Below are 26,271 nucleotides of genomic sequence, written 5' to 3' on the forward strand. Positions count from 1 at the left end.
TGCAGAGTTTGACTGCAGCGCTATCTGCAAGGAACTGGCTTGTTTATTTGATCATTTGCTTTCATAGATTGCAGTAACAAAGTGATGAACATTCTGTTGCTACTTTATTGCCACCTTTCATGAGGGTACAGCAATAGGCAGGCTACTAGTTTCAGAACTACCAGAGAAACACTGCATAAGAGAATGCTAGCTCTCAATTACTATTATTACAATTTGAGAAAACCCACATCAACATTTTTGTAGTTTTTATTTATTTAGAAATTCATAAATATCACCCAAATTACATTAAGACTGAAACAGCATGACAGCTCCAAGTGTTCAAAGCTAATATGTAACAAATATTTAAAAATCATGCATTTATTTTCAAAGTTTTCAAAACAAATCTGAAAATGCATGTAAAAGGTGTAAAGTAACTGTTTAGTTATGAATACGTCCCATAATGAAAGCTACAAAACTATGGAAGCAATTTCACCTCCCGTAATATGAAACTCCTCCACACAAACTTCGTCACAGCTTTTGAAAAGAAGGTCACTTTGCTGATGCAGCATTAACCAATCACAAGGCAGATTACGAATGAGGCTTGGAACTCATCCAGTGAGTGTAGAAAACTTGAATCTCTGAGTGTCAGCACAGACATCAGGTAGGGGTCGCCCCGATTGTATTAATATTCTATTTGTCTTTGCAAAGCTTGCCAAACATATATACAAACAGTTAAAATACTGTAGACCATATTTTGGAAAAACAGAAAGCAGCAAAGGACTTTGCACTTAGTGTAAAGGTAGCTGTGACATATTTGTACAGGGCTTTACCTGGGTAGTTTTTAGTTGAGATTACATGACACATGACATCTGAAGGCATATTGTTTATGAAGTCCTGTCAGCAGAGATGCCAAGAAGATTTTGCATATACTAATACCACTAGTGAGCAGGTGGTAATCTGCAATACAATAGTACTTCTGATATTGCCAACTGTTTTGCAAAGCAGACAAAATGCCCTTTTCAAATGTGCTGTACGCAGTACTCGAAAGTAATGTTTTCTCCAAAATAACCTATTGTTCTTAGGAATATGTATAGTTTTCTTTAGGCAGAATAACATATCTTCTAACTTAGAAATCAGTTGTAAAATAGAATTAACTCCCGATCCCACAGCTATATATAAACAACCACCATTGCCACCCTCATTACCAGTTAACTGCAGCGGAACTACCCTCAAATGTTTCCAACCCCAGTCCAGTGAAGTATGATGAACAATATTTTGTGGTAAACAAATAATTTTCACCAGTTTAATGCCAAGTTTGCCTTAAAGGGGTTGTTCACCTTCCAAACTAGGGATGCACCGAATCCACTACTTTGGATTCAGCCGAACCCCGAATCCTTCGCTAAAGATTCGGCCGAATACCGAACCAAATCCTAATCTACATATGCAAATTAGGGGTGGGAAAGGGAAAACATTTTTTACTTCCTTGATTTGTGACAAAAAGTCACGCAATTTCCCTCCCCAGCCCTTATTTGCCCATACAAATTAGGATTCGGTTCAGCCTGACAGAAGGATTCGGCTGAATCCGAATCCTGCTGAAAATGGCTGAAAATCCCGAACCGAATCCTGGATTCGGTGCATCCCTATTCCAAACACTTTTTTCATCAATAAAAACTTTTTCAGTTACTTTCCATGTTTTATTTTTGACCATATGTTCAAGTTTAAAGGTGTTATTCACCTTTAAATAACTTTTGGTGTGATGTAGAGAATGCTATTTGGAGACAAATTGCAATTTGTCTTCATTAGGGTTGTCAACTGTTCGGTTGTCACCCGGCCTGCCTGGTTTTGTAAGGGCTGTCCTGGTGAAAACCGCATGTCCGGATTTCTAAATAAGGAAATTCGGACTGGACATTGAATTAATGGCATGGAGATCAGCCACAGGCTAATCACCACGTCATCAGTCCCGCCTCTGATGTCACCCATCTTGCCCTCCAACGCCACCCGTCCCACCCCCTACCCCAGAGTTGAGTCCGTGAAAAGGTGCCAACCCTAGTCTTCATTTATTGTTATTTGCCGTTTTTAAATTATATCGTGTTTTCTGCAGCCACTCTCCAGTTTTGAAATTCATCAGCTATCTGGTTACTAGGATCAAATTGAACAACCAGGCAGTGGTTTGAAAAAGAATATGAATAGAGAAGGGCCTAAATAAAAAAATACGTAATAAAAAGTAACTAACAATAAAATTGTAGCCTCATAAAGCAATAGTTTCTTGATCCCCATAGAAAGCTTGAAAGAGCTGGAAGAGGAGGGTAAATAATTCAAAAACTATATAAAAAATTAAGATCATTTTAAAAGTTGCTACGAATAGGCCATTCTATAATATACTAAAGTTAACCTGAAGATGAACCACCCCTTTAAAGTTTAATGTTCCTTTCTCTGGGGTTTCATTCTGGCACCAATTTTACTATTGCATTACAATGTGAAACCTTAATTTTACATTGCCTGATTGTATGTTTTCCCTCATTTTACATTGCTTTCTGTGGTCCCACCTATAGATATTGCATGTTGCATTTCACTGATTTTACATTTTCCTGGATTTTACACCATTTTTTCTGGTCCCCTGAAAAATGTAAAATGGTAGTTTAACTGTATGCCCCTGTCTCCCTGCAGGTCCCTGTTTCAGACTTGCACCAAGGCTTCTGTGGCCAGTGTCTCAGTAGTTGATATTGGATTGGAAGGGTAGGGCTAAGTCCTATAGGGGGTACAGCATAATTCCAATGCAAGATTACTTAGGTTGTTAAAGGTATTTTTGCTGAAAGTGTCACTACTCTCAGCTACATATACAGTGACTACTAATAACAGCTTATACAGGCACTTGTTTTACAGATCCCAGAAATAGAGATATTGCACTGATTTCTGCTTGTAAATGCCCATTGAGCACCTACTGTGGGCAAGCTCATTTTACACAAAAGGCACATATTTGTGTGAATGTGGGCAGCAACAGAATTTAAAGAACATGTTCTTTATTGTCATGGAGCTGCTGGATGCCTGCTTTTTGTACACAGCTATTTGAGATAGATACTTTGACATTTATCTTGGTGAAGCCTGGATAATAATAATTTTAGGATTTTCAGTATTATATTTTACAGCCCCATAAATCTTATTTCTATGTAGTTAATATACATTTTTGGTTGCCTTTACAATTCATTTTCTCTGTTATGACTATACATATCCAGCTTTGTATCCTAATATGTAACCAATGATCTCCTTCATTGTATCAGTTTTCTTGATCATCACCTTGGAACGTCAGCTTGGAACTTCTGTGGCACACCCGTTTAATTATTAGTTTTGGACACGCTATACAATATAATCTACCCTCCAAAGCCACAATCTTGCTATAAGGATGTCAATAGCTGCTGTTTTCAGAATAAACCACTTTGCTCGTCAAACACCTTGGTATGGATTGGGTGAGGCTGTAATTTCTGGTAATACTGTTGCTTCAAGAAGGCTGCACCGCAAGGCCTTTGATCAGTCACAACAGAAGGGACATAAAGGTGTGTACTCACATATAGGTTTAAGTTTAAATTCATTACCGTTTGTTGCTGTTTTGATGTGAATTCTGACAGTGCTTGTTGGCCAAAGTAAAGGACAGTGATTAAACTTTGTCTTTCTGTTTTATCTCTTTACAGAATGTGTATGATTTCAGTGTTGTTTTAGTCAAGTTTCAGCTTCTAACCGTGAGCTAAAGTGCAAATATGAAAATGGCAAAACCTATTTCTATTTTACATTCAAATTATATATTTGCCTCTGTAGAAATGACGAATGTGATAACCCAGAGGCACGGGACTATTGTCACAATTGGAATTAACAGGCCAGAAGCCAGAAATGCTGTAAATCCAGAGACTGCTTCCCAGCTCGTTCAGGCCTTTAATCAGTTTGAGAATGATCCAGACTTGACTGTGGCTGTAATCCATGGAATAGGTACAAATTATTTTTTCTTGTTAAGTTTGCACTCAGTGTACTATTGAGCTGTAACACCCCATAGATCTGAACAGGCACATGCGAAAAAAAAAAAAAAAACTCTGGGTAATTAATATGTATATATAATGATAATAATAGTAGCTGTTATCATATTACCTTTGATTTATCTCCTAGGAGGACATTTCTGTGCTGGGCTTGATTTAAAGGAAATAGCTCACAATGCAAGTGCATTGAATGTAGAGCGAGAGGTGACTAAAGGAAAAGGCCCAATGGTAAGCATATTCATTATACAGAGTGATAGAGCAACAACAGATATTTGTTAATCTATAGTGAACAGGAAGATATTTTTTACATCACCAGTGAGCATTTAATTTAAATGAAGAGTGTAATATTCTTATTCTTATTTGAATATACATATATATATATACATGATGAGACACGTTGACCCATCTAAGCCAAACAGAACAGCTGGTTGAATATCTATCTGTATATAGGCAATAATAATATATATATATATATATATTACTCTGGTAATTAAGAGGACTAAATGATGGCTCCTGAAAAGCCCCACATTTTCTTTCTATCAAGTGTGTGCTATTGGTTTTGCTTTTATAGGGCCCGTCTAGGATGGAGTTTACTAAGCCAGTAATTGCTGCTGTAAGCGGATATGCGGTAGCAGGAGGAATGGAATTATCCCTTTTCGCAGATATGCGAGTTGTAGAGAGAAGTGCAATTTTTGGAATCTTTTGCAGGCGTTTTGGTGAGTTACAATGCAATTCTATGTATATTTAGCATTTTCATTAGTCCCTCCATCATTGAAGCTCATAAGCAGGCACAAAATACACACACACTATTTTATTACAAACCAATTACCCTACCAACCTGTTAGGGAATTGTGAGAAGGCTAGAAAGGGGGTTGGTGGGACCAGAGCAGTTGGAGCTGGGGTGTACAAAGTAAAATCAGTACCCGGTGCAATACCCAATTTGTACCCTGCCTTTCACTCTACTACAGGTCTCTGTGCTTTGTTTCAGGATTGGAGAGTGGTGGCATGTAGGCGCTATTAAAACCCATTAGTGCTCTTGCACTTCTGCCCAGGGTAATAGTAAATGACCCCTAAAAGCTCTGTGTACCACATTGCAGTCACTTCTAGTACCAAGTACTAGTACTCTAGTACCTAGTACAGCAGCTCTTACATGATAGCTTCATACATGGTTGTATATGCCATCCAATATTTACCAATTAATGAGTTAATAATAGTGCTTTATGTTGGCAGGTGTTCCTTTAATTGACGGTGGAACAGTAAGACTTCCCAAACTCATTGGGCTTTCCAGAGCCCTGGATCTTATACTTACAGGTCGCCCAGTTAATTCTCAAGAAGCCTATGAATTTGGATTAGCTAATCGCGTGGTACCTGATGGCCAAGGTGAGCATATTCTTATTCTCAATAAGGATGGCTACACAAGTTGTATGATGGAATCAAGTTCTCATTACAGCGATAGCTATAAGGGTACTCCAGTTGTAGATGGAGTCGCAGGTTCTTACCACTATGACTTCTGGGGGACCTGCATTTCTAGTGAAACATACCCCCTCAGCTATGCTGCAATGATGTTTTGTTATTTCTGCTCTGTAACTGTACAGCCATGCAGGGTATACTCAGTGCTGGCACTATGAATAAAGCATATGAGAAAGTGAAAAAGCCAAATCTGGGAAAAGTTTTATGTTTTATAAAATTCATTCAAGCATGAAACTTGTTTACTAAATCAGTTCACCGCTTAGTATGAAGTAAAGTTGTGACACTTTGTAATTGTTATTTTTTTATAGGTCAGTTCCTAATGGACAAAAAAAAAAAATAATAATATGGAACTGTGATTTGCTAAAATATCCAACAACTTTAATGCCAGCCTTGTGTGAAAACAGTATGTTCCTAAACTGTGAATATTTTAGATCCTTTTTTCAGTTTGTGTTCAAATAGAATCCGAAATAATGACATTTTTACCCAGTTGCTTTATATTTTTTAATTTTTCACGATTTCCCAAGATTAAGATCTTTGAGCTCCATGCAAACACAAGAAGGAGTCATATACAAGTTAAACCGTGTGCATAATGAAGCACTGCATAGATGTGCAAAATACAAGACATAGTAAATCTGTTTAGTGGACAGCAGTGAAGACATGCCATAGGCCAGCACTGCAGATAGTCTTACAGCTGATGCAGTTCATGTCATCTGTCTTACTATCTGCACTCACTGTTCCTGGAACATTAGCCACAATAAATCCTAAATCCATAAAAATACTACAAAACATGAAAGAGTTGGTTCACCTTTAAGTTAACTTTTAATATGTTATAGAATTGGCAATTCTAAGCAACTTTTAATTTGGTCTTCATTATTTCTTTTTTATAATTTTTTCAGTTTTGAAATGGGGGTTGATGACCCCACCTAAAAAACATATGTTCTGTACTGCTAAAAATTTAATGGTATTGCTACTTTATATTACTTATCTTTTTTTTTAGTACTTAATAATACTTATTTAGTTTTTTGTTTTTTTTTAAAAGGTTTTATTTTTTGTATTTTCAAAAAAGAAAAATTTTAAACATTACAAAAGGGAAAGAAATTAAAAAGAGTAAAACATAAATAAAACATACATAGTACAGTCTAAGGTTGAAGTACAAAATAAATAAAGCATAGTGAAATGGTCACATTGTCAATCAGTGCAAAAGAAAAAAGCTCATACACAATGACACGGATGAAACACAGCAAAAACCACCTAGGTCACTCCATAAATTAGATCATCCAGTTTTGCATTAGTCGTGTACCGGGAGTTATATTAGGGAGCAGCCGTGGGAAGCAGATCAATCCAGGGACCCCAGATCGCGTGGAATTTATCAGGACAGCCTCTAGCTAGGTAGACTGCCTTGTGCAGTGGCAGTGTGTCATTAATAACTTTTTTCCAGCGGATAAGTGTGGGAGGGCTGGTGTCCTTCCAAGTGAGAAGGATGTTTTTTTTTGCATAGTACAACAGCTGCAGGTAAAAGAGCCTCTGATAGGACTGTAGCACTAGGGGACCCGTGGAACCTAGCAAACACAATTCCGGGGATCTAATAAATGGAAGGGAGAAATTCGTTGCGAGGAACCGAAGGATTTGGTCCCAGTATCTTTGAATAAGAGGACAGGACCAGAACACATGCATGAGGGTCCCCACCTCTGTCCCACATTTGTAACAGGTGTCTGGGGTGCCTGGATAGATCTTTGCCAACCTTTGTGGAGTCAAGTACGCTCTATGAAGAAACTTCAATTGAATCCATCTATCTCTGTTGGAGATAGTGAGATCAGGGACCTGGTCCAAGACGTCCTCCCAAGCTCCCTCTTCCATTTCAGGGATATCTACAGCCCATTTCAATCGGAGCCCGTTTAGGTGAGACTTATAGGAACTGCCCAGAATCGAGTATATCATAGTGACTGGTTTCAGCAGGGCTGGTCTCCTGAGGTGGAGCTCTAGCTGGCTCTGTGAGATGTCTAGTGGCATGGAGGGGAACTGTGCCCTAAGGGCATGGAGGGGAACTGTGCCCTAAGGGCATGTCGGAGCTGAATGTAGCGGAACAGCATGTGAGAGGGTAATTGGTGCCCAAATTACTTGGGCCAAGTATTTGATCCCCCTCTGGGCCCACAGTTCAGCCTGTGAAAAATTACACAGATGTGGGAGGTTTCTGTTTCCCCATAGAGGGCTGCCTGGGGACCAGATGTTAGGTTGAGGGTAAAGACGTTTTAGGTAGATCCCAAAAATCCTTATGACTGACACCATGGAGGGAGTAGAAGGAAACATAGAGCGCTCCCCCCCTATATAAGTGATTGGCCAGGGCTTCTAATGAGGTGGCACTGGCTGCCTCTGCCAAAAGAGCAGGGTTAGATAGGTCTTGGGTCAGCAACCAATGAGCATAAACCAGTTGTGAAGCATGATAGTAGAGCAAAAAATTGGGTAACGCCAGACCCCCTTTTGTTGTCGGGAGTTGGAGGGTTGCAAGGCTAATACGGGGTTTCAACCCCGCCCATAGAAAAGCAGTGGTGATTTTGTCAAGTTGTTTGAACCATAATATGATGATATAAACGGGAGAATTATGCAACTTGTACAAAAACTTGGGCAAGTAGATCATTTTTATTAGGTTGGCCCTCCCCACCAGAGACAGTGGGAGAGTCGCCCAGACGGTCGTTTTCCTTCGATAATCTTGCAACACCGGGGCAAGGTTGTCTGACATAAAGTCCCGCATCTCAGTGCGGACTTCAATACCCAGGTACTTAAAAGAGCGGACTCTTTGTAGTGGGGCGGGGGGGAACATTATCTATTGGGAGGATGACAGACTTATCCCAATTCACTTTCAGGCCAGAGTACCCCCCAAACGTATCCACTAGCTGCAGCAAATTATGCAATGACTCCTCTGAGTCCGCCAAATATATCAGCATGTCATCCGCATATAACGACACCTTTTCCTCCAACTGCCCTAGTTTGAGCCCTCTAATGGTTACCTCATCACGTATCTGTATAGCCAAAGGCTCTATTGCCATGGCAAAAAGGAGGGGGGACAGGGGGCATCCCTGCCTAGTACCTCTGTGCAACTGAAAGGTGTCTGAGAGGAAGGAGTTGACCCTAACTGCTGCAGTCGGGGATCTATACAATGCCTGAATCCAGCCTATAAACTTATCACCTATCCCAAAGCGTCTCAGGACCTCCCAGAGATAAGGCCATTCTACTGTGTCAAAGGCCTTGGCGGTATCTAAGGAGACAACCACCCTAGACCCAGCATTCTCATGTTGGGTTTGGAGATTCGTATATAGACGTCTGATGTTAATGTCAGTGGCCCGGCCAGGGATGAAACCCGTCTGATCAGGGTGAATTAGATGGTCGATGACCCCCTGGAGCCTGATAGTCAGAATTTTGGCAAAAATCTTGATGTCTGCATTCAATAAAGATATTGGCCTGTAGGAATCGCAGCAATGACTGGGCCTTCCCGCTTTGAGCAGTACCGATATGATGGCTTGAGTGCAAGAGTGTGGGATGGCAGTCTGTGGCGAGAAGGTATTAAACAGGGTTGCTAGTGCAGGGGCTAAGGCATCGACATTCGCTTTGTACCATTCTATGGGTAGGCCGTCAGGTCCAGGGGATTTGTTGTTGGGGAAGCTGCCTATAGCTACCTTGACCTCGTCTATTGAGATGGGACCCTCTAGTGAGGAGAGTTGTTCATCAGTCAGGGTGGGAAAGGGTAGCGGTGATAGATACTCTAAAGTTGGGAGGTCAGGCCGCAATCTCGACTGGTACAAACCATTGTAAAATTCTCCAAAGGCATTGGCTATGGATTGCGGGTTGTGTAGCTCCTCACCAGTAGCTGTAAGTAGTCTGGGGATGGAGGTTACCTGAAGGGGGTCTCTGGCAAGTAGGGCCAACAACCGGCCATTTTTATCTCCCCTATCGTACCAGGCTGCCCGCCTGACAATATCTAGTTGAGAATATTTGTCTACATGAAGGAGGTCAATGGACCTCTGTGCCGCTGACATAGCCAGTCTAGCCTGGGGGTCATCCGTAAGACTAAGGGAATTTTCAGCCTCGCTAAGAGCCAGCTTCGCCTTCTCTATGCCTGCCTCTATCTGGACTCTTTCCCTTTTTATAAGGGAGATAAATTGACCCCTGGTCCAGGCTTTGCAGGTATCCCATACTGTTGCTACAGAGGCAGAGTCTTTGTTTGTGGACCAAAATTCTGCCAGCAGAGGGGTAAAGGATTCACGGATATTATTGTTGTGGATCCACTTGGGAGCTAGACGCCACATTCGAGAGCTTTTTGGGCCAGGGAAGGTGAGGGTAACCTGTAAGGGGGCATGATCAGAGCAAACTCTAGGTAGGAATTCTGCTGCCTGAATGTAATGGAGGGCCTCCGGATTAGCTAAAGCCAGATCTATGCGGGAGAGGGCCGAGGTCGCTACCGTAAAGCAGGAGTATTGTCTCAACTCTGGGTGCTTGGCCCGCCAAGCATCCAGAAGGCCCACCCCCACCATCCAATTGGCCAAACTCAAATTATCCTGGGGAAGTGGCCGAAGCCTATCTAGTAAGGGGTCTGGGACTGCACTGAAGTCGCCCAACCACAGTGTGGGCCAGTGACCCATGCCTGCAATTTTAGCTATGATCTCATTAAGTAAGGCCAAGGCAAACGGAAGAGGGAGATACACATTGATCAGAATAAAGCATTGACATAGAGTTTACATTTGAGCAGAATGTATTGCCCTTTACCATCAGTAATAAGTTGTTCTACCTCAAGTCGTAGTGATTTCCTTGCCATTATTGCCACCCCCCTAGAGTGGGTAGAGTAGTCTGCATGATAGAGACTCCCAATCCATGCGCGCCGCAGCGCCCTGACTTTTTGACCCACTAGATGGGTTTCTTGGAGCAGCATCAAGTCAGCTCCTGATTTTTTCAGATAATCCAAGACCACTGATCTCTTTATGCGGTCATTAAGGCCGCGTACATTCCAGGAAACTACCCGGATAGGCTGCTGAAGTAGAGCCATATTAAGTGGAGAAACAGATATGGTGGCAATAGTGACAACGTAGACACAATAGACTGTACAGTGCAAACAGTATAACCAACCTGAAATAAAAAAAACCCCAGTAAAGCAAAAAACCCCCCACCCGGTATCCCTACCCTATATTGGGGATACATTAAACCCATAACAATAACAATGTGCGGTAAGTGTAAGACCAGCAGCTCAGTCCGCAGCAAACAGTCCAGATGTAATAAACAGTGCTGGGTGTAAAAGTCTAGCTCCTGAAAAGGCAAATATCAATACTGCCTCAGATGTGGCCAGGGGTTGCAGTAGGACAACCAACCCTAATCGATCATCAGTAGGGGCCACTGTATGCAGGATCGTGCCTAAACTGTTCTTGTTCCCATATAATCAACGGTGGGAGTACAAGAAATCAACAGAGTACAACAGTCAAAAAATCTTGGCCGCATTACCCTCCACTGTGTGGGCCTGGTAAGAGTGGCAAACAAATACAAGTATACGACCTGAGTAGGCTTCAAGGCTGGGCAGACGCCCGGTTAGCCGTGGGCACTTGACGTTCCAGCCAGCGAATGACATCTTTGGGGGCCTCAAAGAAGAGCGCTTTGTCACCATCTTGGACTCTCAACTTGGCAGGGTACAGCATGGCGTACTTTAATCCCTTTTCGCGCAGTTTGCGTCTGGCCTCCGTGAACGTGCTTCTTTTCTTTTGTAGCGCCAAGGAGTAATCAGGGTAGAGCGATACTCTTGCGTTCTGATGTAGGATTTCCCCCTGGTCTCTTGCAGCGCGAAGGGCGATGTCCCGGTCTCTAAAGTTGAGAAGCTTGAGGATAAGAGGCCTTGGAGGGGCCCCCGGCGGCGGTCGCTTGGCAGGCACCCGATGGGCCCTTTCAAACACAAAATGCGGTGTAAATTTGGCCTGTGTGAGAGATTCTTGCAGCCATCTTTCCATAAAGTCCTTCCACTTGGGCCCCTTCACAGTTCTCGGGGAGAGCGACCACTCTGAGGTTGGACCTCCTGTTGCGATTTTCCAGGTCGTCCATTCTGGAGATAATCTGGTGGTAATCCCCTTGTAGTTGTTGGACTTGGTGCTCTAGAGGGCGGGTGACATCTTCCAAGTCGCTGATCTGGCGTTCAGCCTCGGTGGTGCGGTCCCGCACTGCCTGCAGATCATGGCGCAGCAGGGATAGGTCTATACGCACTTCGTCAATCTTGGACGTGAGTGTCGTGCTAGCGTCCGCCAGCTTTAAAGTAAGTGCCTCCTTCGAGACCGCAATCGCTTGCAGGAGAAGTTGAGTGGCCGGTCCAGCTGCGTCCATTATCGGATCTGGCGGTTCACCCTGGTCCGGTGTGGTTGGGCCTGGGGTTTTGGCGCCATTTTGTTTGGGCTCTCGTGGCGTGGAGGGTGGTTTAGTGTAGCCATCAATGCGTCTCTGGCCTGATTTCCCCATCAAAAACGTCGCTGTAGAACTCCCACCGTAGTAGCGAAGAAATCTGGCAGCGTTGCACGAAAAACTTAGTAAGGCAGTTGGCAGGATAAAGTCAGGATCACGGAGCTACAGCACCACAAGTCTGCTCAGCTAAGCATCCCGGCCACGCCCCTCAAGTTTTTATTTTTATTTTAAATTCAAACATTTACAAAACCAATAGAAAACAGAGAAGGTAGAGAGTACAAGTTGTCATACACATTATATGAGTTTAAATGTCTGAATATTTAGCCGGGTACCCCATATGGCTCAAAATTTATCTGGGAAGCCTCTAGCCAGGTAAGTCAGTTTCTGGTTTGAGAGAGAGTCATTTTTCAGTTTTTGCCAATATTGTATTTAAGGGGGGTTGAGGGATTTCCGAAGCATTAATATGTTTTTAGTAAGTTTTTTTTAAACAAATGTATCTTTGTTTTTCAGGTCTACAATGTGCTATTGAGTTAGCACAAAATATATCATCCTTTCCACAGAAGTGCATGCTTGCTGACAGAGCCTCCGCCTACAACAGCACTTTTGAAGCATCAAGCTTTACAGATGCAATGCAATATGAATATGATTTTGGAGCTAAGGTTCTTATAGAAGAGTCTATTCCTGGAGCCAAAAGGTTTGCTGCAGGAGAAGGAAGGAAAGGAAAATTCTAGTTTTGAATTTTCATGAGTATTGAAGTTTATTAAATTAGAATTGGGCCCTTACACAGTGTAAATTTTCTTAGCATCCTTTTATTGGAAACATTTGTGTGCATTTAAACTATGTGCAAATTCATCTACACATAAACTTTCCCCGCACCAGAATTCAGTCTGCTTTGGCTTTTTTGCATAGGATTCAATTATACAGGGCACATGGAATTAAGGAAGTCTTTGAATTCATATCTGCTTTGAAGAAGGACTACTTCCAGGGGTCCCATTTGCAACTGACATACAACTAATTGAATGCTAAGCACCTTCAGCATTATGGCTTTGTGCATCCATGTTAGCAAGCTACTTGCGCATAACTCACTAACAAAGATGCTAATTTGGGTCCACGTTGATGAATCTTGTGCAAATTGTACCATGCACCATTGCCCTTAAAGGGAAACGTTAAAAATAAAAAGAATATAAACAGTTTGTAGAAACAATATTAGATTAACTTTATTACTCCCCACTAACCACCTACTCCCTTACATGACATCCCATTGTTGGTGCAGATGAATGGAGTGCTACAAGGAAGGGTATTACTTTTTCCTCGCTGGTCTTTCCCCCTCTAGGCACTGTATACTTTCCCATAAGATCTTTTTGCCAGAACTGGGTGTGATTACTTCAGCAGGACTTGGTGAGCTCATTGCACCCTGAGGCGGATCCTGTAATGCCCCTCTCTCATCAGCTCTTACCTTTCCTGTGCCAGAGCGGGTCCAAAAGGGGTGCATTGCTAGATAGATAGTAAGTTAGGTTGAAAAAAGATACACATCCATCAAGTTCAACCTTCTAACTCTATTTTAACCTGAGTAACTGCTAGTTGATCCAGAGGAAGGCAAAAACCCCATTTGAAGCCTCTCCAATTTGCCTCAGAGGGGGAAAAAATACAGACCAGTCCATGGATCAACTAGTACTATGAGCTATCTTTCATAACCCTGTATTCCCTCTCTTGCTAAAAAGCCATCCAACCTAATCTCAAAGCTTTCTAATGTATCAGCCTGTACGACTAATTCAGGGAAAGAATTCAACATCTTCACAGCTCTCACTGTAAAAACCCCTTCCGAATATTTAGACGGAACCTCTTTTCTTCTAATCGGAATGGGTGTCAGCTGGAAAGACCTACTAGTAAAAAAGCATTATAGAGATTATTATATGATCCCCTTATATATTTATACATAGTTATCATATCCCCCTTAAGGGAATTGTTCAGTGTAAAAATAAAAACTGGGTAAATAGATAGGCTGTGCAAAATAAAAAATGTTTTCAATATAGTTGGTTAGCCAAATATGTAATGTATAATGGCTGGAGTGACTTATTGCTGCTCTCTTGTGTAAAGCTTTTATTCAAGACTGTAAACTCTAACAAGCTAAGCAATCTATGGGTGTATACTGCCATCTGTTGTACAGAGTTATGTATTGTATGTTACTTTATGTAAGGGGCATTTTCATCATGCTATGAAAAAAATGTGACCTAATACACCACACATCACCAGACATCACTGTGTAAAAAAAAAAAAAAAAAAGGTGTACTTATCAAGCTGTGTTTTGATTAATAGTGGTCGTGTAACTCTGTGTTAAACTTTGGTGTAAAAGAAAGCAGCCACTTGCCAATGCTATGTGAAAATATGGCATTAATTTATGTGTTTTTTCCTGCATTTATTTCTATGCAAAATTAAAGGAATCCTGAACTTCTTGTTAAAAAAAGCAATATGGGGGACCCAATGGTCACCTGGGCCCCCTGGTGGAGAGCCCCAATGAAAGAACATTGCCACTGCACACCAGGTCACACCAAGCATCTGTACAAGTCACACCTTCATCCTCCCAAAATTCCATTCCTAAAATCTGGCCCAGCCTCACCCACTCCCTGCCCAAATATCAGTACCCAATACGGCACTTTGACTGGTCTTGCAGCCTTGCATTCATTGCTATTTCATCTTTGCTGGAGCTGCCATAACGCCAAACACCATATGCACAAAATGAAAGGGAGAATGACCCAGGGGGACCCAAGTATTAGCCCAACGTTTACCAGGAGACGCTGGGCGGAGAGAGCGCTGCCCACCAGGAGCATGGTGCAACAATGAAAGAATATTGCAACTGCAAGGTCACGCCTTTATTTGCCCCTCAAATCTGCCAAGCCTTGCCCTCTAACTGCAAGCCATGCCTATATATATATATATATAGCCCACCAAGTGTACCATTTCAGCTTTTGCAGCCATGCTTATATTGCAATTTGAGCTTTGCTGGAGCTGCCATACAACCAAGCACAGCTTTTGAAAAATGAAAGAGAAATTTAACCTGTTGCTTAAAACAATGCAAAATGGGGGGACCCCAAGTATTAGCCCAACAATACCTTGGCCCCATCAGTGAGAAGTCCTGTCCCCCAATATCATGCTGCCCCAGTGAAAGAACATTGCCCCTACAAGCAGGATTATTCCAATGATTCACCCTGGAAACACGTTTATCTTCCCAAAATGCCACCACCAATATCTGCAATATAGCCTCACACCCACCATTCAAACCCCCCCCCCCCCAAATACAGGCCACCAATATGGCACCTACTGGAACACAAGTCATGCCCACATTTTCCGAAAATGCCACTGCTAAAATCTGCCCTAAGCTCGCCCACTCCCTGCAAACCCCACCCAAATCCACCAATGCAGCACTTTGACTGTTCTTGCATTCATCTCTATTTATCTTTGCTAGAGCTGCCAAATAACCAAACACCAGAATGAAAACCAGAGTGGCCCAAGTATTAGCTCAATGGTTACCAGGGTATCCTGGGTGGAGTACCCTGCATGCCAGTAGCAGCAACAACATGCATTCAAATTAGCAAAATTACAAGAGTGCCCACATTTTTGCACAGCCAGTTTTTCACATTTGATTTAATTTCATACAACTGAACACTGCTTCACTAAAAATCTTTGTTCAAAAAACACCCCAGTACTCAGATGTTCCTGGGAAATGAAAAACATATCACTGTTATCTTTTTTTTTTGTTGAAAGTGGAGTAAATTATCATGCAGGCTAAGGTGGGTTCCCAAACATGAGCAATTTCAAATTACATATTTTAAGGTTTACTTATTCCTTAAAGGGCACCTATCACCAATGTTCCCTGTAATTCCTTGGCAATGTGGCCAAAAAATCTTTTGTGCACACAAACTTGGGTGTGCATTTTTAAAACTGTGAGCTCAGGTCTGAATGAATACAAAATTTTTAGTTTTTGCCAAAAAATTTGTGGATTAACTAAAAGTCAGCTTGCACCTGACCCTTACAATGCACCTCTATATATAGACCCATGCCCATCCCACCCCACCCCATTATTTTACATCACGAAGAAGGCAGAGTGGGCAGGCCAGTGCATATAAAAGAGCCTGCCAGAGGTGGAAGCCAGTTAGAGGAAGGTCGTAGGTGGGCGGGCAGAAGGGGAAGTAAGCCCAATTTTGTCTACGGACCGCAAATCATGTGCCAAATGTCATTTTCGGCCAGCCTGCATGACTAGTGCACATGACAATCTGTTGTATTGTATATGCAGGTCTAAAAATTTGCACAATCAACCAGCTTAAACGAACATTACCTGTCACCCAAGGGCACCTGTCTTCCCGGTGCAGGAGGCCTAGCACTCACAGGGGACTAGGGTTACCATCTGGCCGGTAAAAATGGTGGCTGATCCCAATGTTATTAATAGGGAAAAAAGATAAATATATAGGAAGGCCGGTATTTTTTTCCAGAAAAGGTGCCAACCCTACAGGGCACCAATCTAAGAAAAAAACTTATTGTTACTCCCACCTGGAATGTGGGCTCTATTAGCTTGCACATCCAGTGGGGGAAAGAATATAGGGGTGATTTATGTAGCCTTTAAGAACATACCAGAAACAAATATAATTTGCAGGTTTTCTGTGCCACTTAATGACCAGTTTCAGAGATAGGCAGGGATCTAGCTTTGCTTTATTCAGCACAAGTGGTCTCCATTTAAAAAAAATAATTGCACAGTATCATAACCTTACTATTTCACTTTTCTGGTATCTGACACTGGGAATTATTTATTTAGTTGAAACTTGAAAGTAAGCAGTAACTGCTGGTTTGATTTACATTTTTAGTTTCCTTTAAAAAATCATTCAAATGTATAGAAAAAACACAATGTTGTAAACTTTACACTATGTTAATGACTGAAGAGGTATAGAGCGGTAAAAAAAACCTTTTCTTGAGTTTCATAAACCACAGAACCTTCCCGTGTCACCTTGTCTTCCAAAAAGTGAAATTGCCTTCACGAACTTTAGCTCGCAGCCTTTCAAAAGCCGATCTGCATATCAGCATTTAAGCCAATCACAGGGCAGACTTGAGAATGAGGCTTGGAACGCACAGTGTGTGCACATAACATGTATTCTTCATGTTTGCATAAAATAAAGGTAGGGTTGTTTCAGTTGCTTGTTTTGGTAAAATAAATGATTATGATGCTGTTATAAAAGAAGATTTTGCTGGGACTACTTTTAGTTTTAGTGCTGTGCGATAAAAGAAGATTTTGCTGGGACTACTTTTAGTTTTAGTGCTGTGCGATTTTGAAGTTTTATTTCACGGTCTATTCGTGTCGCACTCGCAGCCCGCAGGTCATGCAAGAAAAAGAAAACGCATATAATACCACCAAAGACAGAACGTACCCTTAGCAGCAGAGGACTTTGCACTCCGTGTAAAGGTTTGACGTAGCTGTTCTTTTCTGTGCAATAGAAGAGTTTGCTGCAGAGCACAAGGAATAATTGTCATACTTGGAAGGCTGGGAGGAAGCTTTTGGTAAGTTTTGTGGGCAAACACATCGGAATTAAATGATATTTCACTGTTCAGAAACATTCATAAATGTATACCACTGACACAACCATTATCATTATCATTACACCTGTAAAAAAAAAAATGAGGCTGTTCAATTCCCTAGTTTCTGGTCTGGATAAAAGATGGTATGCTCTATATAGAAATAACATTGCAGTGTAACCCTGATTACAGCAGGGCATGAAAGAATTTAAAGGGACTCTAAACGCTGCTGTGCTGCACTTCTAAACCACATTTACTAAAAATCAGATTTTTATTTTTTCACAAATCTGATTTTTTCCTCTTAAAATAATTTTTTTTATTTCTCTGAAACTTCTAAAATTTGAGATATATCAACTGTAAGAACCGCAAAAAAACTCAATACAAAACTGCGCCAAGTAAAAGCAGTTGAGGGCCTATAGAAGTCAGTGGGAGCTGCACTGATCCCATTTTGTAATCAATTTGACTTTTAGATGTTTTCTGGGGGGGGGTTTCGTTGGTAATTATCCGAAAAACGTACATTTTTAGAGGTATTCGTATTTTTCCCCAGATCATTCAGCACTTTTTTTGGTTAGTGCTTTTTAAATTTGGATCTTTAAATAAACTCCATGGCATTCGTGGTTTTAGAGAAAGTTTATTTGTGGTTTCAAAAACCCCTAAAATGAGTGTTGATTAGGGATGGACGAATTTGACCCGTTTCATTTTGCCAAAAATGCGCCGCCGGCAAAATGTCGCTGACATCCATTAAAGTCTATGGGTGTCCAAAAAATGTCATTGCGCTGCGAATTTTTTTTTACGTGCGTCTTTTTTGACGCATGCCGCCATACAAGTCTATGGGCGTCATTTTTGCAGCGAAACAAGGTGAAAAAATTTGCCCATCCCTAGTGTTGATAAATATGCCCCCATTTCCCAGAATATTTTAATATACTGTATTATCAAGATTAATGCTGGTAGCTGTAGTCCAGCAACATCAGGGTTGTAATATCCCCCCAGCTCTCCAGGACCCACTGCAGCATCAAAATGCTAAATAATTCTCCAATAAGAATCCCAGCTGATCTTTGTAAATCTGTCTCCACATTTTTTCTTGCACTGAACAAGTATCCATATGTCAGATAACGGTGTGATATAATGTTAAATCACATAAATATCTCGGTATGTAAGATAAGAGAAAAATAAACCGTCCAATAGTGCAATTCTTTTCCATTTATAATGAAGTTTAGTCAGTAGAATTTTTACTGGTGTATTTTTGGGTAGTGAGACAGCTTTGCAGTTTGAGTTTAGTTTTCTTTAAGGCCTTTAGGTCTTTGAATAGCTTAGATGTGTACTGTTATCTTTTATTTATATGTTATCAACAAAGTTACTTAGGGGTTTACAGCAATTGTTCATTCATTTCAGTCCATGTCCCAACAGTCCCCAACCTTTTATACCTGTGAGCCACATTCAAATGTAAAGAGATTTAGGGAGCAACAGAAGCATGAAAAAAATTCCTGTGGGTGCCAAATATGGGCTGTGATTGGCTATTTGGTAGCCCCTATGTGGACTGGCAGCCTACAGGGGGTTCTGTTTAGCAGTAGAACTTGTTTTTAAACAACCAAAACTTGGCTCCAAGCCAGAAATTAAAAAATAAGCATCTGCTTTGAGGCCACTGGGAGCGACATCCAAGATGTTGGTGAGCAACATGGGCTATTGAGCACCTATGGTGGTCCAACTCATACTAAGACAGAGACACAGCTTTGCGTGGGCAGTTGCAGCATTTGAATTTAAAGGCTTTGATCTTTACTCTGATGGGGCTGTTGTACTTCTGTCTTTGTACAACAGCTCTCTGAAAAAGGTACCTTGTTTTACTTTGTTGGGGCATGTTATTGCCTATAATACATGTAGTATACTGTTACTGGAAGATAAGGCAACAAGTCAGCCCCATATATCTTATTCTTCAAGCTAGAAGACTCAAAAAGATCAACAAAACACTTTTTAAAGTTGAGAAAAAAACTGTTTCCAAATTATATATGTTGAAGTATAGTTAGCTTTGTTATTAATTTTCTATTTTTTTAACTACATATATTTCCGAGATCCCAACATTTAACCAATTCTAACTCTTGAATCATTTAGTTTCTTTCTCCTTTCTTGGCCAGCAGTTTGGAGAGACAAGCTTTTCATCCAGGAAAAAAGAAGGAAAGACAACACTACACTCCTGTAACTGAGATGCCCATAGCTTCTGTATTCAGAATAAAATTACTCACTTGTCACACACCTTGGTGCATATTAAGTGAGGCTGTCGCTAATTGTAATACTTACACTTTAAGAAGGCTCCACAGCAAGACGTTTGACAAATCACAACAGAAAGGTAAGCACACAATTATATATATACCTAGATTATTTTAAAATTATTTTGCAAGCAGGGTATGTATACACTGCTGTGGATGTTTTCAAAATAAACATATAGTTTAGTTAAAATCACTGAACATTACAGATATTATCCATGTTCTGCAGCCGTGTAATGATAGCTGTGTATTCAATATAGTTGCTTTCTAATGACTAATTATTTTTTATGTTCTGTTGTAATGGGAACTGTTACAATACCTGTGAGTTCCTTAATAATGCATACATTTCATATATTTTGTGAAGGAGATCAAGGTTAGTTGGGACCTAAAATGATTTAGGTGTTGAGTCCACTAACTTTTACTAACCCTTTCATGTTTCAGCTCTTAATTGGGTGTATTTGAGTTACATACCCAATTTTTTGCAAAATAGCACTTGAATATTTGTGCTTGTGTTTAATGGGGTGGTTCACCTTTCAGTTTACTCTTAGGGGCAGATTTATCAAAGGTCGAGGTGAATTTTCGAATGCAAAAAATTTGAATTTCGAGCTATTTTTTGTGTACTTCGACTAGGGAATAGTCCAAATTCGATTCGAATTTGAAAAAAAATTAGAAAATTAGAATATCGAAATTTATCATATACTGTCTCTTTAAAAATTCGACCGACCATTTGCCATCTAAAACCTTCCGAATTGCTGTTTTAGCCTATGGGGGACCACCTAGAACCTATTTGGAGTCAATTGGTGGACTTCTTATTGAATTTGATCGGATGCGATATTCCTTCGATTCGAATGATTCGAATATGGACCTATTCCGTAGCATTAAATCCAGGATTTATTTGAAATCACATCGAACTGTATGGATACACACACAATTTCCAAAGTTATTTACTCTGCATGTTGCTTGTGGCTTCATCTGTTTATCAGACCATCAAGATTATATAATCATATGAATCTATAAATAATGCAGAATAATATGTTTAAATGATGTAAAAATTGTAAAGGGGTAGATCATTGTTAAAGTAACATTCACAGTTATATAGACAATGATATTGTAAGGCAATTATCAGTTGGTCTTGCCTTTCAGGTTCAGAGACCCTAATTGAAAAGCTGGAAAGAGGCAGTGGAGGAAAGTGAATACTTCAAAATCTGTTATAAAGGAAGACCAATTAAAAAGTTCAGAATAAAGCATTCCATAATTAGTAGTCTACTAAAAAGTCATATAAAGATTATTTAAACCCAATAGTACTGTTTTGCCTTCAATAGGGATTAATTATATCTTAGTTGGCATCAAGTACAAGCTACTGTTTTATTATAACAGCGAAAAAGGAAATCATTTTTTAAAATTTTAATTATTTGATTAAAAGGAGACTGCCTTTCTGTAATTCGGGGCTTTCTGAATAACTGGTTTCCAGATAACCGATCACATACCTGTACTACATTTAAGTACCCTTTTAATATGATTTTTTAACTATCCATGTGAATGATAAATAACATAGGCATTCGCCAATAAGAGAGTAGTACTTTACTATATTTACTATAGGGTCAAAGTGAAGATCTGGAGTATTTTCACCAAAAATTCTATAATTTACTAAAAAAAAACATTGCAAACTAATTTGGCAGTTGTGAAAATTCACTTTGCAGTTGCCTAAATTCACATTTTTTCACCATGTGAAATTTCTCAAGTGAATATTTGTCAATTTACTAAGAGCACAAGAATGCATTTTCATGGGGAACTGCCATTATAAAGACAAAGCAGCCACCTTTGACTATCATTGTCTCTGTCGCCTCCTCCTACATTATTTCTTATATTCTGTCCATAAAATGCTTTTTTTAGATTAAATTCTTGGCACTTTATTGCATATTCTTCATTTTAAAGGAAGGGGTTGTTCACCTTCAAAACACTTTTTCTGTTCAGTTGATTTCAGTTCACCAGCAATAAAGACTTTTTCCAATTGCTTTCTATTTGTGACCATTTTTCTAATATTGAAGTGTAACTGTTTTAAATTGGTACGTTAGTTGATACATGTCTTGTTACATCAAAGGCAGCTGTTACAATTGATACAATAGTTGCAAATACTCCAAAGATACTGCTGAGAAATGTATCAAATAATATAGCACATTGTTACAGTTCAGAATGCAACGACTACTGAGCTGCCAGACACCAGATACAGGAGCATCAAATTTACTACATCTTGTAGTTTAGCAACACCTAGGTATCACTGCTATTTTATATTACTTTTCAAATAGATATGCATTTATATGTTGCTGAAACAGACTCTCCTGCACTGAATGTTTTCAGTATGTTGAAACATGAACCAAACTCCTAAGCAACATATGTTTGTGCATATGGACCCTCGTTCATATTTTGTGATAGGATAAAAAATAATGGAATTGTGGAATTGATGCTAGCATTGCCACTTTTGTTTACAGACTCGCATAGAGAGCATTTCACAAATATTACCAGAACCCCAACCATTAGGAGGTGTAGCGAGATATCACCTTACATAGGCACAAACACACAAGTATTGTGTGCTGATTTAGTTATAAAATACAAAGTTCTGTTTTTTAATGATGCAAGAGTTGAGAGCATTTATCTGATATGGAGCAGCTCCAAAGTCAAATCACTTTTAGTGGAAAGAACGTACAAGGCGGGTCCACATAACTAAGCTGTGACATGCTTTCCTGATACTTAGGCATTGCCTGTCTCTAGTGCACAAATCTGTATACCCAAAACCCTGACTCGTGTGTGCAATGTGCTGGGCGATTTGTACTGCTGGAACTTATTTTTGTCCCTGGTGCATGGCGGTATTGTATTATCAGAGCCGCAGATGTTTCAGACTGCGTCAACACCACCCGTGATGTGTCAGATTTGGATTTCAGGTCTATGATTTGTTTTCCAAATATCCATCTCTGTTCTTTCCTAATACAGTGGAAAAGAAAACAACACGTCTTTCTTATAATATATTGAGCATTTTTAGCTGTTACAACAGATACATATATGTGCTTCTATGAATGGGTTTTTGGTTGGATGGTTCTTATATACAGTAAAGAGAGATTAATAAGTGTCTTCTAAGAAGGTTCCATCTATGGGGTATATTCATCAAAGAGTGAAGTTAGAGATCACCAAAGTCCTCTAGTGTGAAATTCCACCACTTTCCATTAATTTCTATGGGATTTTGAACTTTCACCCATTGATAAATACTCTTTTAAAAATCCCATAGAAATAAATGGAGAGTAGCGGAATTTAACTCTAGATGACTGTGACGATCTCTAACTTCACTCTTTGATAAATATACCCTAGTGTCCTTTGAGTACTTCAGTTTTGATAAGTGCTGAATTAATTATGTATGTATATACACTACTAAAGCTCTAGTATAGTCGCTGTGTGTACAAGTAACAACAACAATAATAATAAATAAATAAATATATATATATATATAGATATATCTATATATATTTATATAGATATATATAGATATATATATATATCGTCTGCATGCAATGAATATACTGAGTCCACAAGTAACTATATAACATTTCTTTCACATACCATGACATGGTCTCAAAGGACTGAAAGTCATGGTATGTAACAGGTCTGTACTGAGATTCAAAGTAGGCCCTGGCAATTCAGGTATACAGAGGCCCAAACAACCACCCTTAGCCGCAATAAATAGTGACTGTCTATGGCATGTCAAAACATCTTTTATGTAAACATCAGTAACACAACCAGGCATCATTAACTGGAAGCAGGATAAAATCTGCAGCAGTGAGAAGGTCCGTATATATATATATACACAGTATGAATGAGTCTTCCATTTGATTAATTGAGAATAGTTGGGGAATCTCTCCATTTTCTTATTTGTACTACATTTGGTTGTGTCAGAAGGCACTACCTGTGTAGAACAACAGGGTGTGTTCCTGTTACACATTCATGATATTAGCAGTGTTAAACACTTTGTGTGGGAGGGTGTATGTATCTTGAATATGAAATGATAGAAGACATAAGTATATAGATAACAGCAGCTATCCGTGTCCACTTTCAGAAGTTGGGAAGGGTTTCACTGTAGGGGGCAATTTATTGGATAAACAAATAATTTCACATTAGGCCAATTATTAATTCGGTTGTCATAATTAACTTTTCTCTATTTGAACAAGAGGGAATATACCAAATACTGGTGTATTATGTTGTAAACATTCCAAATTGTTTCTATGACTTAAAATTTATATATCGTTTTGCTTCTTAGAAAGACTGAAATAAATGTCTCTTAGTTCCATGTTATTGCCACACAGCCACAAAAGCCAAGACTTTTTTCTTTCTTTTAATATGAATTCAGTTGTTTGCTTTAGCAAAGGTCTAAACACCTACATATGTCTATTTCTGAGATCTAGGTTACTTAGTATACCGCCAAAGAAAACTGGCCTTTGCCCATAAAGTCTTGTAGACCAATATATGGACAATGGAACTCTGTTAAATGCAGCTGATGGGATGAATACGAAACCTGCAAGTGACCAAATCTGGCTAGGTTCTGGAACCATTGATATCTGCCCAAGATCCTCTTGCACCTTGTATGAGACCACATTTCCTTCCTTTCACGTCAAGAGTAACCTGCTTTGGAGCTTGAGGGACTTGTGGCAGATGGATCTCTTGATAACTAAACTGTGTTTCTAGTCAATGCAACGGCATTGCTGCTTTAGTCAACAGGAGACATAAATTCATATAATTTTATAGACAAGTTATTTTACTATACTACGTTTTCCACAGAAAATGTGTCATGTTTATTTATCAGGGACTCCCATTTATATCTCAATGGGGAAGTAATCTGGGTCATCCGTCAAGCGCTGCACAGCCAAATCAGTTTATGTTTTGTGCCATGGCAGAGATGTAGCAATTAGTAAAAATAAAAAAAATTGAAATTGATTGAAATCGGTCTAATAATGTATTGGCACCTAATAAGTGTGTGTATATATATATATATATATATATATATATATATATATATATATATATATATATATATATATATATATATATATATATATATATATATATATATATATATATATATATATATATATATATATATATATAGGCATAAAAAGCTGAAGCACACCAGGATTTTCTTCAAAAAGATAAAGTGTTTATTACATCAACATTTCGGCCCTCACATGGGGCCTTTATCAAGATGATAAAGGCCCCATGCGAGGGCCGAAACGTTGATGTAATAAACACTTTATCTTTTTGAAGAAAATCCTGGTGTGCTTCAGCTTTTTCTGCCTTTGGATATTTGAATTCTGAATTGCACCCAGGTATGTAACTTTTGAAGTGTGTGCTAAAGCCCTTCACAGTATATATATATATATATATATATATATATATATATATATATATATATATATATATATATATATATATATATATATATATATATTAAGAACCATGTGATGCATAATTATTTTAGACCTGGAATTTGATTTCTTCTCTACTATGGAGAAGCAAAGTAAGAGACATTGCCTCTGCTTTCTTCTTTAAGTTACTAGTGAATGGACATGTCTGCAATAATCAAGGGCTAAACAGAGATGCTAGATATTACCAAGAGTGGGTTAAGTCCACTTGCTTGGTATGTTATCTATTCAATAAAAATCCCATATATGTCATAGATAACATTAAAGCCTTGGTATCAGAACTAGGTAATAAGTTGTCAGAAACTCCAGGATAATTTAAGGAGCTCACTGAATGTGGTTCTACATGAAATAGGCTGTCAAGGTTCTGGTCATGGCTCGCGCTTCCACCTATAACACAAAACAAATGTTTTTCCCTTCCCACCCCTAATTTGCATCTGCAAATTAGGATTCGGATCTGGTTCGGTATTCAGCCAAATCTTTCACGAAGGATTCGGGGGTTTGGCCAAATCCAAAAAAGTGGATTGGGTGCATCCCTAATATAAAGAGGGGGTGTATAAATAACATATCAGGAATAGTAACATGTCACATCGAATTCGGAGTTCATACCTAGAGGTATGAAAATCCAGAGCACTTCTCTTCTAGAAAGAATTTTCGATAGGGCATGGATGGGCATGGGCAGTCCACACACCTTTTTTGTCACATATAAAGTTCCCTTTGTCATTAACCACGTGGAATTGCATTCTTTTTTGATGTTTACCATACTAGGTGTCAAAATATTCCTAAATGTGAGGCCTTTTCTGGTAAAAAAATTTACACCCAGAAGCTCAGAATATCATTTAGTTTATCATCCGTCCTTAAAATTGGCACATTTTTTTCAATTATTCGTTTGATCATGGGGAATTGTGGGCTATATGTTATTATACATAATGGTTTATCGGTGTTGGATGATGATCCTGAAATACCTCGGGGTTTGGACATACGTTTCTGAAGAAGAGAATTCCTAGGTGTTACAAGAGCTTTCTTAAAAGCTTCTGTCAACAAACTCACATTATATCCCCTATATAGTAATCTGTCTCTTAAATGGCATGCTTCTGTTAC

The 26,271-nt window shown here is 39.5% G+C and overlaps 2 protein-coding genes across 4 annotated transcripts in view; both read left to right on the plus strand.

The window, feature by feature from the left end:
- Positions 1-521: 521 nt before the first annotated feature.
- On the plus strand, positions 522-12,775 carry LOC108719127 (probable enoyl-CoA hydratase echA8). The gene is made up of 7 exons (XM_018267782.2): positions 522-640; positions 3,258-3,530; positions 3,790-3,957; positions 4,132-4,229; positions 4,573-4,717; positions 5,232-5,381; positions 12,405-12,775. The coding sequence occupies exons 2-7, from the start codon at positions 3,380-3,382 to the stop codon at positions 12,623-12,625; spliced, it is 933 nt and encodes a 310-aa protein (XP_018123271.1). The 5' UTR covers positions 522-640; positions 3,258-3,379; the 3' UTR covers positions 12,626-12,775.
- Positions 12,776-16,958: 4,183 nt separating this feature from the next.
- XB941699.L (uncharacterized XB941699 L homeolog) overlaps positions 16,959-26,271 on the plus strand; it is a 37,368-nt gene continuing 28,055 nt past the window's right edge. The window contains exons 1-3 of one of the 3 annotated variants that reach the window (XM_018266149.2): positions 16,959-17,059; positions 17,251-17,438; positions 19,586-19,794. In XM_018266149.2, the coding sequence (XP_018121638.1) occupies positions 19,653-19,794 (142 nt within the window). In that variant the 5' untranslated portion in view covers positions 16,959-17,059; positions 17,251-17,438; positions 19,586-19,652. 3 annotated transcript variants of the gene reach the window in all.

This window comes from Xenopus laevis, chromosome 6L, assembly GCF_017654675.1.
Source record: "Xenopus laevis strain J_2021 chromosome 6L, Xenopus_laevis_v10.1, whole genome shotgun sequence".
Lineage (NCBI taxonomy): Eukaryota > Metazoa > Chordata > Amphibia > Anura > Pipidae > Xenopus > Xenopus laevis.